General features: G+C 35.6%; 2 protein-coding genes across 3 annotated transcripts; both read right to left on the bottom strand.

Annotated features, from left to right (window-relative positions):
* Positions 1-6,957: 6,957 nt before the first annotated feature.
* Positions 6,958-9,582, bottom strand: LOC141387327 (uncharacterized). 2 transcript variants are annotated; one of them, XR_012408546.1, is made up of 2 exons: positions 8,935-9,582; positions 6,958-7,766 (listed from the first exon to the last, which is right to left on the bottom strand). XR_012408546.1 is itself a non-coding variant. In XM_073956880.1 (2 exons), exons 1-2 carry the CDS (start codon positions 8,572-8,574, stop codon positions 7,357-7,359), a joined length of 423 nt encoding a protein of 140 aa, XP_073812981.1. In that variant the 5' UTR covers positions 8,575-8,903; the 3' UTR covers positions 6,958-7,356. The 2 variants fall into 2 exon arrangements, 1 of the variants encoding a protein (XP_073812981.1); XM_073956880.1 differs by lacking the exon at positions 8,935-9,582 and adding an exon at positions 8,562-8,903.
* Positions 9,583-10,623: 1,041 nt separating this feature from the next.
* CstF64 (cleavage stimulation factor subunit 2 CstF64) lies at positions 10,624-12,304 on the bottom strand. The gene is made up of 4 exons (XM_073956870.1): positions 11,992-12,304; positions 11,856-11,934; positions 11,377-11,800; positions 10,624-11,312 (listed from the first exon to the last, which is right to left on the bottom strand). Exons 1-4 carry the CDS (start codon positions 12,047-12,049, stop codon positions 10,680-10,682), a joined length of 1,194 nt encoding a protein of 397 aa, XP_073812971.1. The 5' UTR covers positions 12,050-12,304; the 3' UTR covers positions 10,624-10,679.
* Positions 12,305-16,240: the final 3,936 nt, after the last annotated feature.

Below are 16,240 nucleotides of genomic sequence, written 5' to 3'. Positions count from 1 at the left end.
TTGGGCGCCATTGTTATGTAACTACGTCGGGAGTGTAAAGGGGGAATGAGGCATACCAAGATGTCGCTGGTATACACTTGCCATTGAAGAAATTCGGCCTAGCTCAGTGGCCACTCCTGACTAGCCATAAACAAAATTGATTCATTATTAATCCACACTCACAAACAGGATGCTTTATTTAAAAAATGATATGATGTTGTTGTTGTTGATATGGGTACCCAAGGTGTTTGTTGGGATACCATGCCCTCCCAATGGATTTTCTACAAAATCCCCAACGAGTCTCACCGATGATGATGACTCCCAAAAATTTGGCTTGGCTGACCCTTACCTTTACCTTACCTTATATTGTTCAATTAGAACCTCATGATGATTAATTTCAGAATTCAAAACATGTTTATTTATAACTATTCGTTATAATAAGAACAATCAATAAATGCTTAGAGGTAATTTTATAATTAATCACTATTTGATTATTATCTAACTGATATTAAGTTCCCAAAATCAGTAAAAAAAAAACAATTCAATTTATATTCAGTTCAGAAATGTATACAAAATTCAAGTTTGTTTTTGCATGTCATTCCCATTCGTGCCACTGTGCACCAAAATTATTTAATACTACCCTCAATTTTTTTTTTTTTTTTACCTAATGAGCTCAGTGGATAAAATTATGAGGTAAATATCCAGTAAGGATCGATGGACGGAGATCAAAGTAATGGGATTGACATTATATAATTTCCAGGTAAAATTATCAATTAGAACATATGCATATATATACCATAGGCAGTATAAACAAAAAAAATCGGAAATGTCCGCATCAACAAAAAAAAGTATCATTTACTATTTTGGTTGACCACAGGTCAATTTAACGTCGAAAAGATTCTTAAAATTGGGTATACATATGTCTATATATGCGTATATTTTAACCGAGGTATGCGATTGATATGATTTATAAATAAAGATGATGTTTATGGATCGTAAACATAATATTCTTAAAGATCGAAATTCAATAAAAACATCCAATAAATTTGTACGGTATACGATAATCACAATCTGTCGACCTGCAACGTAGTCTCGACGTATAAAAATTTCTTAAATGCTTTTTATCAGAAGGCGCGGAGTTTTAAACGAAGTTTCCAAAGATAGGAGAAATCTGTTGTAGGTTCTTTTGTTTGCTTAAGAAAAGTCGCACTCGAAATTATTTAACCAAATAACAGAAAAAAAAACTTCGAAATATCCATCCACAAGAATCACTATTGTAGGAAATAACCGTCAGTAAAATATCGAATACTAGATTTGTTCAACAAAATTCGGATGAAAATTGTACTATATCAAGTATCATGTTCTCAGGGACCTAAATTTTCTGACCGGACTACACTGGGTAATCACGGGTTATTTTCCTACAATAAGCAATGGACAACAAGTGAACAGGCATACGCCGAATATACCCATAAATTTGGAAAAAAGAAACAATCTCGAGCGCAGAACAAAATGAAGATGAAATTTGAAAAGCACGAGAAATGCTAATAGAAAGAAACTACAACAGTTGTTGATTTAGCCGACTATTTCTCTTTCCCAAAAAAAAAAGAGATAAAAAAATCATCAAAGAGAGCAAGAATTTGTTTTCTCTCACTAAAGTGAGTTGGATTTATCGTTGATAGAAAGAAACAGAAAGATGTTGTTGTTGTAAATTTCTTATTCGAAAATGGAAATGAGAACAATACAACAACAACGTACACTAAAACGTTTCTGTTAAACCGTTATTGCAAAGCTTTCATGATTATCTTCATCTTCTTTTTGCACGCGGAGACGAACCGTTACAGGTCCAACAACAACATTAATTTCTTATACACATACATACAGGGCTATGGCTATGTATGTGTGCATACAAAGTGCAATGCCAAGAGAATACTTAAAAAGAGAAAGAAATAAATAATTTGCTCTGCTGACGTCGAGGGCTGGATGTAGGAACTGGTTTCCAAAATATAAAGATGACTACTCGGCTTCACCGTCGAGGAAAACAGCAAAAAAAAAAGACTGGTCCCACACCTCCCGGTCTGTAACTGGTTGGTATGGGTTACCAGGAAGGAGCAGGATGGTTGCACCGACTATATCTGTGTGTTATATTGCGTACTTACAGTTGGAGGGTAGGCATTACCCTTAATTTGGATTAACATCTCCTCTCTAATGCAGATTGAAATTGTGTATAAAATGGCGGCAATCACAATGTTGTTAATGGATGCTTTTGTGTGAAGGTGGTTCTGTGAGTTGTGGCTTCCTTCTATTGTGTCGCAAACGGGAATGCTGGCAAAAAGTTCCAGAAAGTTCTATTTTTCGAGGTGGTTGTGGTGGCTTAATGTAACGTTAGTTACACAACGTGGATAATGGCCGACAAAAAAAATTCTAGGCTGTGGTGGCGGATTTAATTTTCCTTTTTATTGCAAATTGTTTAATTGTTCCATAAAGCGGGCTAAAACGATGGTTGGTTTTCCTCAACTAATTTGTTCGCCGTTGCACTAATTAAGCGAGGTTATCTGCCGGTGGTTGTAGTGCACGAATGCGGCAACACGTGTAATTATGAATTTCACAACTGCAATCAGGAAAAAAAACATGAATTCTTTATAATTGAATTCAACAAATTTTCTTTTCCACTAAACTCACCATTTCTTATAATTTTACCCTTACTTGGGGCTATGAAACAATTTTCCAATTGGAAATTACTTATTCGTTATGCGAATTGAGTGAGGTTGGGATTTACTTCCCAATATTCACGAATTACACTTTGTTAATTTTTTTTTCCTTTTCAGGGATGTTACCGCCACCACAATTTTATTCGAATGATTGCAATTTGTCGTTGTCTTTGGTGCCTGACATTCAGTGTTGCCATTTTGGGCATTTCGGCCCAAATTTGGGCCGAATTAAAAATAATTTTTAATTTTGGGCCGATGGGCGGCCCAAATCCATTTTGGGCCGTTTTCATGCTAATAATTTTAAACAATATGTTATAAAATATCAAATATTAGTCTTTGGGCTATTATTACATGCTTACTTTTACTATTGGTGGATTTGAAAACGTAAAAAAAGAATTTGGTGGCATTAAAAATATATTTTTCACATTAAAACTTAATGCCAAGAAGGTCTTCCTAGTAGTTTAATGGCCACTTTTAACTTTTAGTTACCCGTGTTTTGAAATATATTTTTCATGATACTTATTATATTTGGTAAAGATTCATGCATTGTGTTCATAAATAAAAAAAGTTCATAATAATTTGTTGGCAACGGAATCATGCCAAGCTAGAGGTTTTTTTCTATTTTTTGCATATATTTTACCTATAATTAACAACCTTAAGAATGAATTTCAAGCAGACAGTTCAGGTTTATCCTATTTATATCCGAGTGTCAACTCAAATTGTATTTTTTTATAAAAAAAAGAACATCAATATATTGACATTGGCTACAAAAATAAATCGTACCAGCTCGGAACTTCATAAATATTTGTAGGCACAAAAGCAGACAATTACATTTATTCACTCTTACTTAACAGAAAATGAAAAGTTTGAAATAAAATTTGCTGTTTTGGAGTTTTATTTTAAATTACTAGATCAAAATAATAAGAGAATAGGCTATAAAAGTGACCCAAATACCCCCCTTTATTACAACTCTTCTTTTGTTATAGTTTGGATTTTACGTACAGATTTATAGCGTTTCGGCTAACGTAAAGTTGAAAGTAATGACTAAAATTGAAGGAGGACCTTCTTTATATTAACGTTTAGTGTGAAAATTACATTTTTAATGCATCCAAATTGTTTTTTTTTTCGTTTTCAAATCCATCCAATAGTAAAAAAAAGAAGGTAATAATGACCCTTAGGGCCATTATTATATGTGTTCTTTTACTATCTGATGGGTTTGAAAGCGCAAAATAAACTAATTTGGAGAAGATAAAAATATTATTTTTACATAGAAAGTTAATGCCAAGAAGCTCCTTCTTGAAATACAATCATCACTTTCAACTTTAAGTTAACCGGAACGCTATAAATCTGTTCGGTAAATCCAAACTATAACAAAAGAAGACTTATAATAATGTGGGTTAAACTACTAAATAAAATAACTCCATATAAGGTAACCTCAAACGAAGTTTTGCCTATTATGAACCAGGTATTACTTTTTCCCAGACTTGTAGAATGTGACTTGCTAAGACTCGGTGAAACTATACTTTCTTTCATCTCAAAGAACACATCTTATAATACCTTTGAAATTTTTGTTGTTGAAAAATAGTGCATATTCTTGAGGTAAATGGCTATCTGCGAAACCATATTTTTGGAAAAGCGTTTTGCGGTGCCAACGATAGCTCGAAAACGGATGGGCCGATCATAGTATATTTTTGTAAGCGTTGTAGGAACCTAATAAAACAGAAATTAAAAAAAATATTTAAAAAAAATTTTGAGCTGTCAAAGTCATAATTTCGATTTTAACGAAAAAATTGACTGTTTTTGTCAAAAAATTGGGCAAAATAATTTTTTTAATCTGTCTCGCTTAAAGGCAAGCGTTTTATGTATTTAATAAGCTCATATGAATAATATAATAAGGTCATATGAAGATCGATCAATTCGTTTTAGAGCTGTCGTTGGCACCGACTTCAAAAACGCCGTTTCGAGAAACACGCACTTAAAGTTTATATACTACATCACAATAAATTGTTGCCTTCCAATCATTATATCTCAGACAATTTTTTGCGACATACTACCTTTACGTAAAAATAGACAATATTTTTTCGATTTTGCTAAAAGTAATAAAAGGTATCTATGAGAAATATATATTTTTGTTTTAATTTTTAATGTTGGGCCGTTTTAGGTCGTTCTGGGCCGATTTTAAGAAAATTTTGGGCCGAAAAAATTTTTTCGAAGGGCAACACTGCTGACATTTGCAATTAGCAGAGATGCCACATCGACAAAAAAAAACAAAAATTGTGTGAAGAGGAACACACGATGACTGTGTGCTGTATTGCACACAATCACGACGTCGTATACGCAGCGGCTTACGCCGTTGTTATACAAGGTTAACATAACATTTCTTATTCACATATGACGGTGCATTCGCTGTAGTAGTTCTGCCGTATTCAATTTTAGATCTAATAATGCTCCTGTATACTTTCAAAGAGACAGAAGGGTGAAGACCACCATTGATTGAATTAAGACATTTTAGGAGGTTGGTCCTGTTGTCAACAGCCTCGTTGATAAAAGAATAATGTTCATATACAGCCATAGAGTTTGAAACCATCCTTCCCAGGAACTTCAACTTTTTTAATTGTTGGATTTGTTTTCCATCGACAGTTAATTGAATTTGCTTTATACTATTTTTCGCGAAATACATTGTGTTGGATTTGTCAGGGTTAAAGGCAAGATTTAATTCGCCGCATTTTCTCTGAAAGGCGACCGCTTTCCTCTGAAGATGTTCCATCGCTACTTCAAAATCTTTGTCGAAGACCATAATGACAAAGTCATCAGCATATTGGAAAATCATAGTTTTGTGATCTTCAAGGCTATGCAGTTTCGCTGTATATAGGTTAAAGAGAATCGGGGATAGACAGCTTCCCTGTGGGAGGCCATCTACCACTTCAATCTCTTTGTCGCCAAGCTTAAGAATCCGCTTCGATAAGAAATTGATAATCCAATTCAAAATCAACGCATTTATTCCATAATTTTTAAGCACATTGGCCAATAAGTCAATACGGACACAATTGTACGCATTGTTTACGTCCAGTGAAAGAATCAGGACCTTGTAATTATTGGCCTTCAACAGGGCCACCCGATGTAACAACTCGTTAAGGCAAGTCGAGGTAGACATTCCACTCCGATAAGCAAAGGTCCTCACTGGCAAAATGTTATTTTTTTCAAGATATTCAACAATAAAATCCTTTAGCATCATATTTATACATTTAATGAAAACCGGTATTAGCGAAATTGGTCTAAAATTGGCAATTTGATCAAGATCTTTGTTCGGCTTGGGTATAGGGACAATTTTCACAATTCTCCAGCTATCCCTAATGGAGTTTTCAAGAAAGGCATTAGACATAGCTGTAAGTACAGCCCGTTGAGAAAGTCCAGGAAGAGCTCTAATCATCTCATACGTCACCTTATCATGACCTGCAGCAGAACCTTTTTTCTTTTTCGCCAAGACTTTTTCAAAGTGATCAAAATCAAAGTAAATTGGTGGAGAATTTCCTACCTCAACAGAGGTAACCGGAGACCTTATCCCAACCTCAGGTACCTGGTCCTTTAAAAATTGTAAATACTCAGCATTGTTTTCTTCATTCCATGCTCTGGAAGTCACCGATGCTCTGTTCCGAACATTATTTATAAATTTCCAGGCAGATCTTGAGTTTGATTCTTCATTCAATTCATTAATTTTTGAAAGGAAACTGTCACTCTTAGCCTTGAGGACCATTTTTTCCACTTTTCAACCTCCTCACTAGCTTTAGTGAGGTTCTCATAGTTGGAGTACTTTCTAGCTTTCTTGACAGCGGCCGGTTGAATCCGATACTGGACCGCCAATTGGTCATTCCACCAGTATTTCGGAACCCTTTTGAAGTTCAATCTTGACGTTGCCGCATGGATCTCCTCCCGCATTTCATCTTCAATAGCCGCGAAATCAGGTTCCAGATCCAACTTTTGAAGAGAATTAATTAGTTTTCTTTTATGGAGAAATACCTCCTGTCGAACACCAGGCCTCTCTATTTCAAGGGATATGGGCAAATGTCCACTGCCCCCCCAATAACCTTCCAGTACGTTCCAGTTCGTATGCAATCCTCCTCTAACAAACGTAAGATCTAACACCGATCCCTGGGAGCCAGTATTTCTTCTGAAGGTACAGCTACCATTATTCACACAAGAGAGCCCCGATTCAGCTGCAACCAACTCGAGCTCTTTGCCCTTTCTGGATGTCATACGATCGCCCCAACTAACGTTTCTGGCGTTAAAATCGCCACATATAATCACATTATTAAATCTCTCCAAGAAAGTAAAAAGATTGGAAATCTCCTCTTTGAAAGACTCAAAGGTCATTGCAGGAGGAAAATAGCCAGAGACTATCACTAAGTTTTAAGGAAGGTTTAGTGTTTTAATTATGATGATGTCATGATTTGTCAAATATGGAATTCTTGCAAATTTAATGCTTTTCCTGAGACCAATGGCCACTCCACCGTAGCCATCCTCTCTGAATTTTTGAATTAGATTGAAGTTTAAGAGTTTGTTTTTATTTCTAACGTCTTCTCCAAATATTTCAGCTAGTACTACAATATCATAATGATATTTGTTAAGATAGAATTCAATAAAGTTTTTGTTAGATCTAAACGATTGTATGTTAAACTGAAATACCTTGATCTTGTCCATGATGATAACTTGAGGTAATAGGGTTATCTACACCCTCGATGTCAACCCCACATTTCTGAATCCTACTATGGAAATGGCTCATAGCCGTAGATGCGGTTGTGTTATTAGTCGCTTGGAAGAAATCCTGCATGAATTTAAGCAGCTCGACCGTAATTTTCTCCAGCTCTGAAACTCTTAGGTCACTCCGCATGTACACAGGAGACGATGGCAACGGCTCCTCAAACATTCTTTTTGACATTTGTGCGCCAGGCTTGTGAACATAGGTTTTTTTAGGTTTCTTGGCAACTGAACTATAAGTGAATGGGGTCATAATTCTGTTGACATCCTTGTCAATACTATCTTGATTACTCTGCTTCACACCGCCATTTTTCTTGCTGCCACCTGTTGGAAGAGATGGAAAATTACTGTCATCCCAAAGAATATCGAATCGATTCTGACTAAAAGAGTTTAGAACCTCCCTCTTGGACATCTTTTTTATGGGCATAATTTTATTTGTCTCAATTTCTTTAGCCCATATGGGACATTTGGATTTATTAATACATTCATGGTCATTTCCTTTGCATAGTATACAGGATTTGCCCCCACACTCACCCTTGCATTCTTCTTCACCGCATTTTAGGCATCTGGGGTTATATCTGCACCCCGTCCTCGTATGCCCTAGCCTGCCACAGTTAAAGCACTGTCGTACAGCTGGAAAGTAGGTATCTACTATCAAGACAGCATGTTGAAAAATGACCCACGAAGGATGACTATCACCACAGAACCCGATTTTTATTGTTTCAGTGGGTATAGGGTTGGCCTCATCTTCACCTTTTCTCAAAAACCTCTTAACGGACGAAACTTTCCTGTCCGCAGTGATTCCTTCCAATAATTCTTCATCAGAGTAGCATGTAGGAACATGTCTAATGACACCAAAGGTCTCAACGAAGTTTTTGGGAACAAAAGCCCTTAGTTTTCTGCTTTTCAGCTCGTCATTTTTCAGAAAAGCATTAGCTGAGACAGCATCGTCAAACGTGACTCTATACAACGTCACCCCAATCGCTTCAACCCTCGTAATTTTTTCCAATTCCTTGGCTTTAATACCTTTAATTTTTTCCATAAAATAAAGGCCGTTTTTAATTTTCCTATTGCTTATTGTTTCCACCTCGCTTGTGTCCACTAACACCATGAACTTACCTTTGTGATCCATATTCTAAAAAACTGGTTCATCACTATAGCGTTTCTTCTTGGTTTCTTGTCTCATATTTTTTGCAATAATTTGAGAACCGTTATTCTCGCCCACTTGTCCACACACACTTCCATCACGTACGCCATTCTCCAACGCTCTCTTGCTTCTCGTACACATGCCGCCATTGCTTACTGTAATGGCGTTGTCCACACACACATTCTTGTCATGAGGCACAGATGCCGAGCCAACATCCATAACCTCAAACCCTTCAGCCAACTGGTTGGCCAGTTTGAACAATTATTCTTATTAGCACCAATTAATAAACTGTTAAATTCCCAAAAACTTAGGCAAGGAAAAAATTATAAATAATTTGCCAATCACCAGAAAGCTCCACAGCCACAGCCAAAAGAAAAAACTGCAAGCCGCAACAAGCACTTCACAACGCTTCACAGCTATCACGATTCTCTTTTGTTTCTTATAATTTGATCCACTTATACACAAGACGTCCGTTCGCTTCACAATCTCAATCAGGAATGTTCCATGTTTTTATTCTTCTGAAATCAATATACCGACACCCACTTTGTATTTATAAATATCTCAAACGGTGTGGAAAATACACATACACAAACATGCAAAATTGCCCACAGACAACATAGGGCCACAAAGGGTTAAAAATTATTTTGGCAACAAATGGTCTAAATGGTCTGTTCCTTTACTTTTGAAAATGGTAAAACCGGCAAAAGTAGTAAAAGTTGTAAACTGCACTCATATGAATTGTATAGTGTCAGAAGTAGCGAAACGCTTTTCGAGTAAAAAGTGGTAAAACTTGAAGATTCTTAAACGTAAAGGAACAGAGATACAAATAGAATAGAAATAGAATTGTTAATAGATCATTTGTATACCTTTATATCAAAAGAAAAGCAACCCACATTTGGCTTTGTGTGATCGTTGTCGTAGTCGTTGTGGAGACTCTAACTAATTTTTAATAGAAAGCTAGTCATCTGGTAAAAACTCGAACGTTAAATTACGAAAATGAAAAAAAATGTTGTAAAGATTGTATATATTATGGTTATTTTCCAATATATTTTAATAATTATTGCCAAAAATTCTTTTGAAATTGATTTGTTTTTACTTGCTGTGCTGCGTTAATAGAATCAACCATGACTCTTTTTCTCGTATTTCAATTCATATGGTCTGTTCCAGAACTGCAAAAATCTACTAATTTTTACTACTTTTTTTTTTTGTTTTGTTCGATAACATCATAAAAGAAAATTTTTTTATCGGTATAAAACAAGTTAGATTCTTGCAGGTTTTTGTATCATATAAGAATATGCAAAATCCGAAGTGTAGATGTCTAAAAATATGAAATTTCTTGAAAATTTTTTTCAAACTCCCACACTGTTTGCTGGAGAGATTTTTTCCCACAAAATTATCTCACAATTCAAGATAGAGAATATGTGTGTTCGTTTACTCAAAATTTGTACAAATTGTTACTGGATGTTGTTCGTTTACTCCACAGTACAATGCAAAATAAATTAGTCGTTTACAAGAAGTTACTGGACTTGTACAAATTTGTACAAATTATTGAGTAAACGAACACACCTAATGTATACTTTTTTCCCATGGGAACAAATTCCCAATTCGAACTTCATTCAGAATGAGGGGAGATGGGAAATGGGAAAAAAAACTCCCACAAAATTTTATTCAGAATACGAAAATGTGGGAATGGGAAAAAATTCCCAACTCCCATGAGTTCAGAATAGGGCTGATTGACGTCACATGGCTATATGTCTTAAACTTGTTACTGAATTTTACTACAGAACCAACGAAAGAGGAAATTTTAACTAAGAAAGCAGACGGACGTAGACAGTGTACTCATTTTATCGTGGATCTTTACCAATTTTTTTTGCACCGTTTTATTTGACTTTATGGTGGTAGCGGTGTGATCTAAGGGTTGAAATTGGAGTTAAAAGCAACAAAATATATATGCCTTGCTCGACATTGAGCACGTAGACAGTCTACTGCACAGAGTAGTGAAAAATACAAAGGAAATGAAATACTCGGTAATAATATATTTTGTTGCATACTATATTTTTAAAAATATAAATCCCAAGTCGATATGACGTTTAACGCTGTGTACTTTTTGCAATCTGCTCTTTCAAAACAAGGATACTTGCTCTTTGTTCAGGAGGTAATTGTGAAATTTGTTCATCCGTCAACTGTAGGACTTGCATAATTAATGCAGCCTTTTCTTGGTCTGAAGCGTCATTTGGGAGGCCACAATTTGAAGCCAATCGATTCTGTAGTTGCTGTTGAGCAGCTTGCTGGGCACTTTGTGGAAGTCCAGATGCCCCGGTAGATCTTAAGCGTGGATCCATAGGTCTTTGTCTCGGATCAGAAGGGAATGGTACTGATGTTGCATTAATTGGCTGTTGTTGCATCTGCCGTTGGTTTCGGGGATCCATATGAGGAGGAGGTACAGGGTTTGGCATACTTCGCAAATCTTGATCAATATTTCTAACCATACGAGGATCAATTTGAGGTTGGGATCCCATATTTACGGACGTCATAGCCCTTAAATCAATGTCGTTTCCTTGCATTGAGTTAAAACTAGGGCCAGTTGCTGGCATAGAAGGAGCGCTAACTTGTGCTGGAGGAACTATCGCCGGTTGCTGCATTACATTTAATGCCTGGACACCTCCAGCTAATGACTTAGCACCTAAAACTGGAGGCATTTGATTTGCCTTGAATAACATGCCCTGTAATAAAATATGAAAGGAACATCGAGGACATATTTTACAAAAAATTATTTCCAAAGCTTACCAATGCCGTTGGAGGATCGACGATACGCATCACCACCATAGCTTGTAACAAAGCATACGCCAGTTGAGGATTCAGCATTAGCATCTGGCGAGCTTCCGAAGGGTTATTCTGTATACAGAGTTTCATTTGTTTCATTAACTCAAACATTTGTTCTGGAGGCAACGAAGCTACAGTTTTTGTTATTATTTCTGGTGCTTGATCAGGGTCGCAGTGTTCTCCATAGGGATTTTCCACTTGGGGTCCCTGTAGTAGCTGCTGCATTTCCATTCTCGATTTTTCTGTACAAGCATTGTCGACTCGTAGTGTCCTTCCCCCAATCTCATATCCGTTAAGATTTCGCATAGCACTTAGTGCTGTTTCTTGATCCTTGTATTCGCAAAACCCAAACCCTTTCGGTTTTCCACTTTCCCGATCAAAGACCAATCTGAAATTGAACATTGAATATAAATGATTCTGTGTACAAAATCAAAATTACTTACTTTAAGGAGACAACTGGACCAACCTCGCTAAAGATCTCCTTGAGCTTCTCTTCAGTAGCTTCGTAAGGTATGTTCCCCACTGAAAACAACAGAACTAAATAATTTTTATTTCTTATTAAAATGTATATTTACTTGCCAAATACTGAACGCATGGATTTGTCCATAATACTCTGGTCAGAGTTTTTATCTCCCATTGTTATTTTTTAATTTATTTCAAGGAAAAATGACAATTTGAATTTTTTTTTTGGACTTTAAGCGAGAATTTGGCGGTGACACACCATACGCCAGGTTGATTCCAAGATGTCGATATGATCAAATATAATCAGGCACAATCTTCTGGACGCAAAAAACAGGAACAAAATTAATAAAACGATTTCAACTAAGCAGCAAGACGACAGCTACATTAGAGTTGTGTAGTTCCGGAACGAACTAGTTCCAAGGAACTATTCCGGACAAGGAACTATTGGAACTATATCCGGCTCTTTCATTTATATAGTTCCTTTAGTTCATATAGTTCCAGCCGTGCACATAAAGCTAGAAACACATACAACGTTTGGGTAAAGTTTTGTGTCGTTTTGGCCGTTTTTACACTGTTGGGCATGATGCCGAAAAATTCAAATTCATTTGAAATATATGCCGACAAACAGATAAACGCTGGACTTTGGTATCGTCGTCGCCCTGTTGTTGTTGTTTTTTTCTCGACGCCCAACGCAAAACTTTAATCAAACGTTGTATCTGTTTTCAGCTTAATTCCTTTCATTTATATAATTCATTTTCTTTCTTCGATCTTTCACGTTTGGTTCCTTCATCATTCCACACATTGTTAAATAAATGTAAATTACATCCTTGTTACATTGCTGCAATTTATTTATTTTTGTGTCAATTCATCCACCAAAAAATGAAAACAAAAAGAAAGAGAAAGATGCGTTAAACTACTTCATTCTCGGAACTATTTGGAATTAAGGAAATAAAAAGAACGAGGAACGAGAAAGATGCATTGAACTATAATGGTCCCGGAACTATTTGGAATGAAGGAAATAAAAAGAACATGGAACGAGAAAGATGCATTGAACTATATCGCTCTCGGAACTATATTAAGGAACTAGTTCCTTTTGGCAAAAGGAACTAGAAAGATCGATCCGCTCCAGGAACTATATTGCCCAACTCTAAGCTACATAAACATGAGAGTTCACAGCAGCAACAGCAATAAATGTGAAGGCGTAAAACAGCAAAATGGTCAGGCTGAGGAGTGATACTATTGAAATGAACGATTGGTCTGTTCCCGTACTTTATAAAGTGCTAAAAGTTGTAAAAGTCGTAAACGGTTTTCATATACAGTTAGTCAACTATATTATTGCAAACGATAAATTTTTAAAAATTTAGATGTTTAATTAGGAATTACTACAAGAAATTCTTTCAATAATGTTGGACTTTTTGTAAATATCTGTTGATTTACTTCTTAATGACAACATCAAACCAACAAATTCGGAAATCGGTCGGAAATAACAAAAACAGCGGGCAAAAAGGATAGGTACCTGGTTTTTGTGGTGTCAACTAAATAATTGCAAAATTAATGAATGTGCAATAAAATCGTGGGATTTTCCCCGCGACTTTTTTCCAATTAAGGATTTTTTGATTTTTATGGTATGTGGAGATGTATATGCACAATTTTCGATCATAAATTATGTAACATGGACAGTATAATCAGAAAAAGGGAAAGTCAGGAAAACGGTTTCGGAAAATATGCTACATTTGGTCTATTCCAATTATAATAATGTTAAATCCGAAAGAGAAATCCTTAAAGTCACCTCTCGTAAGCTGAAAAGTGTACACAACATCATATACCGCAACAAAAAAAGAAACCAGGCTCAAACTCAAGGCGTTACATGGCAGGCCCAAAATAGTAACCACGCGAATTGACAGAAGAATGATTAAAGAAATTAACGAAAGAGCCCAAAGCAGCACCAGAAAATAGCTTTTTTTAATTAAAATGATTTTGGAGTAAGTGTGTCACATGGAAGAGTCAAAAAAGTGCTACATAATAATAAGCACTCATTAGGAGTGACTAGGTAAAAACCATTGTCCTCCCAAAGCACAATATATAGAAACTATTCAGACTTGTTACAGACAACTTTTCAAGCCATCTTTAGTATCGGCATGACGTTATATTTTTTGATGAGACTAATATTATGCTGTACTATCACGATAGGCCTCAAAAAGTGTTCCGAAAACCCCTTACAGCCATTGAAAACCAGAATTTAATACATACCGTAAAGTTCGGAAAACTGTCATTTATGGTATGGGGTTGTATACCCAGCAGTGACGTTGGTAACATCCAGATTTTGGAGGAAATAATGACAGAGGAAGTTTATTTAGATGTTTCAAAACCATATTTAACCAAAAGCGTAAAGAAATTTAGGCCTGTTGGCCCCGAAAATTAAAAAAAAATGCAATATAAGTACAACCAAGATAACGCCCCTAAGTATTAATCTAATTTATGTAGGACTTGGTTGTTATACAACTGTACCAAAGTCATTTACACCCCGTTGCAATGTCTAGATATTAATCTCATCGACAATTCATGGGTACACCTGAAGGAAAAAGACGGGAATAGGCCGCCTACTAACAGGAGGGACTAAATAAAATGCAATAAAGAAGAATGGCAAAAAATACCATTGGAATATGACATTCCGAAACTTATTTATTAAATTCTGATACGTTTACAAGCTGTTTTTGATGTCAAAGTTGGACATACGAAATATTAGAACCAACTTTTCGAAAAGTACCGTGAAAGACTGAAAAGTTGCGAATTTTGCAATTCTTTAGTTGACAGTGCAAATAATAAGTTGTTCTCATTTTTGTTAATTTTAAGGAAATGTTTAGTGAAATTTAGCTACTTTTTATTTTTTTATATTAATAAACATCTGTAAGAATTATACTGTTATCAAAAATATTGAAAATTATATTTATTTATACAAATAAAATTATGCTTTATTTTAAATTTTGTAATAATTTTGGTTTTGCAATAATTAAGTTGACTAACTGTAAATTTTGTGCTGATATGGGCAAACTGTGGGTAGGGTAGAGTCTATGAGTAAACGACAGAAAAAATTCCATTGCAATATTTAACAAAAAAACACGTAGAGATTCAATTAGTAAAAATTACAGATATAAAATACTTATTAATCGATCGTCTGATTTATGTATATATTAGAGCTTCAGACCAGTTTCATTGATAAAATCGACCAGCGATTTATAATTCCTTATCGATGTGGACTTCACTAGATGTTCCAAGTTATTAAAATCCTTGAAAAACTTATATATTTCTTATTATTCTAAACTTCCTGCAGACAAATATACTGTGGTGAACATAATGTGTCAATTGCATTGAATTGATGTCAAATTTTGACATCTTATGTTGCCAACAATTGCCGATGCGGCTACCTATATATTTGTACCATGAGAATCAGGTACATTACATATATCACAGTTAGGGTTGGGAATGGCACCTATGCGGTGTAGGTATTCATTATCATACCTACATATGGCCAGATAAAACACGGTTCATCATCTTAATGTCCTTGGCAATCAAATTTAAGCCATGGTACCAAGGCTTATCGAGAACATTGTTAACAGTGGTGGCAAAAAATCGGCCTTTTGATAGCGATTTGAGAAAAAACTCCTCATTCCAAGAATCTTCAATCATGTCATTTATAGTTCTGAGAGCTTGGGGTTTACTTGACATCAATTGGAGCACCACAGGAGGCGGCGAGCTTCGCTATTGAGTCAGCCTCTTCGTTAATCCGAATACCACAATGACTTTGAGACCAAACAAGGTGACACATCTCTATTTCAGAGGAGGCCAGTTTGTTGTGAAAGAATGCAACAGTGTAATTGTCTATGTTATCGCTGATAATCGCTTTGCAAGCTAAAAGACTATCAGTAAAAATTACAATGTTCTTGTAACCATCTTCAATAGCTATCCTCGAGAGCTTTGACTAGTGCCCAAAGTTCACCAAACATAGAAGATGCTTTAAAGCCAATACTGAAATGGAATTTTTGGTTAAATGTGTAGTTGAAGACACCACAACCAGGTGACACCGGGGATAAAGATGCATCAGTAGCAAAAATCGTAAAATTCTTACTCTCATATTCTGCTATATTCTTCCTGAAGATAGAGTTGATGACATCAACAGCGGTATTATTCTTAGTGTTCGGCAATAGGTTGTGTTTCAACTGAAGATTCTTTTGTCGTGTGTATTCAGGTATGTTCCAAATTCTGTCGAAGATATTTTTGAATTCATAAAATACGTAGCTAGAATTGATTTGAGGATTGCCTGAAATTAAATCGTACAGGCGGTCATTATTTCCTTTGATTTTGACAA

This window comes from Musca autumnalis, unplaced genomic scaffold (genome assembly GCF_047663935.1).
Source record: "Musca autumnalis isolate F117 unplaced genomic scaffold, ASM4766393v1 scaffold_1, whole genome shotgun sequence".
NCBI classification, from domain to species: domain Eukaryota; kingdom Metazoa; phylum Arthropoda; class Insecta; order Diptera; family Muscidae; genus Musca; species Musca autumnalis.
The sequence above is the reverse complement of the archived record's forward strand: the minus strand, read 5'-3'. Positions and strand labels throughout refer to the sequence as shown.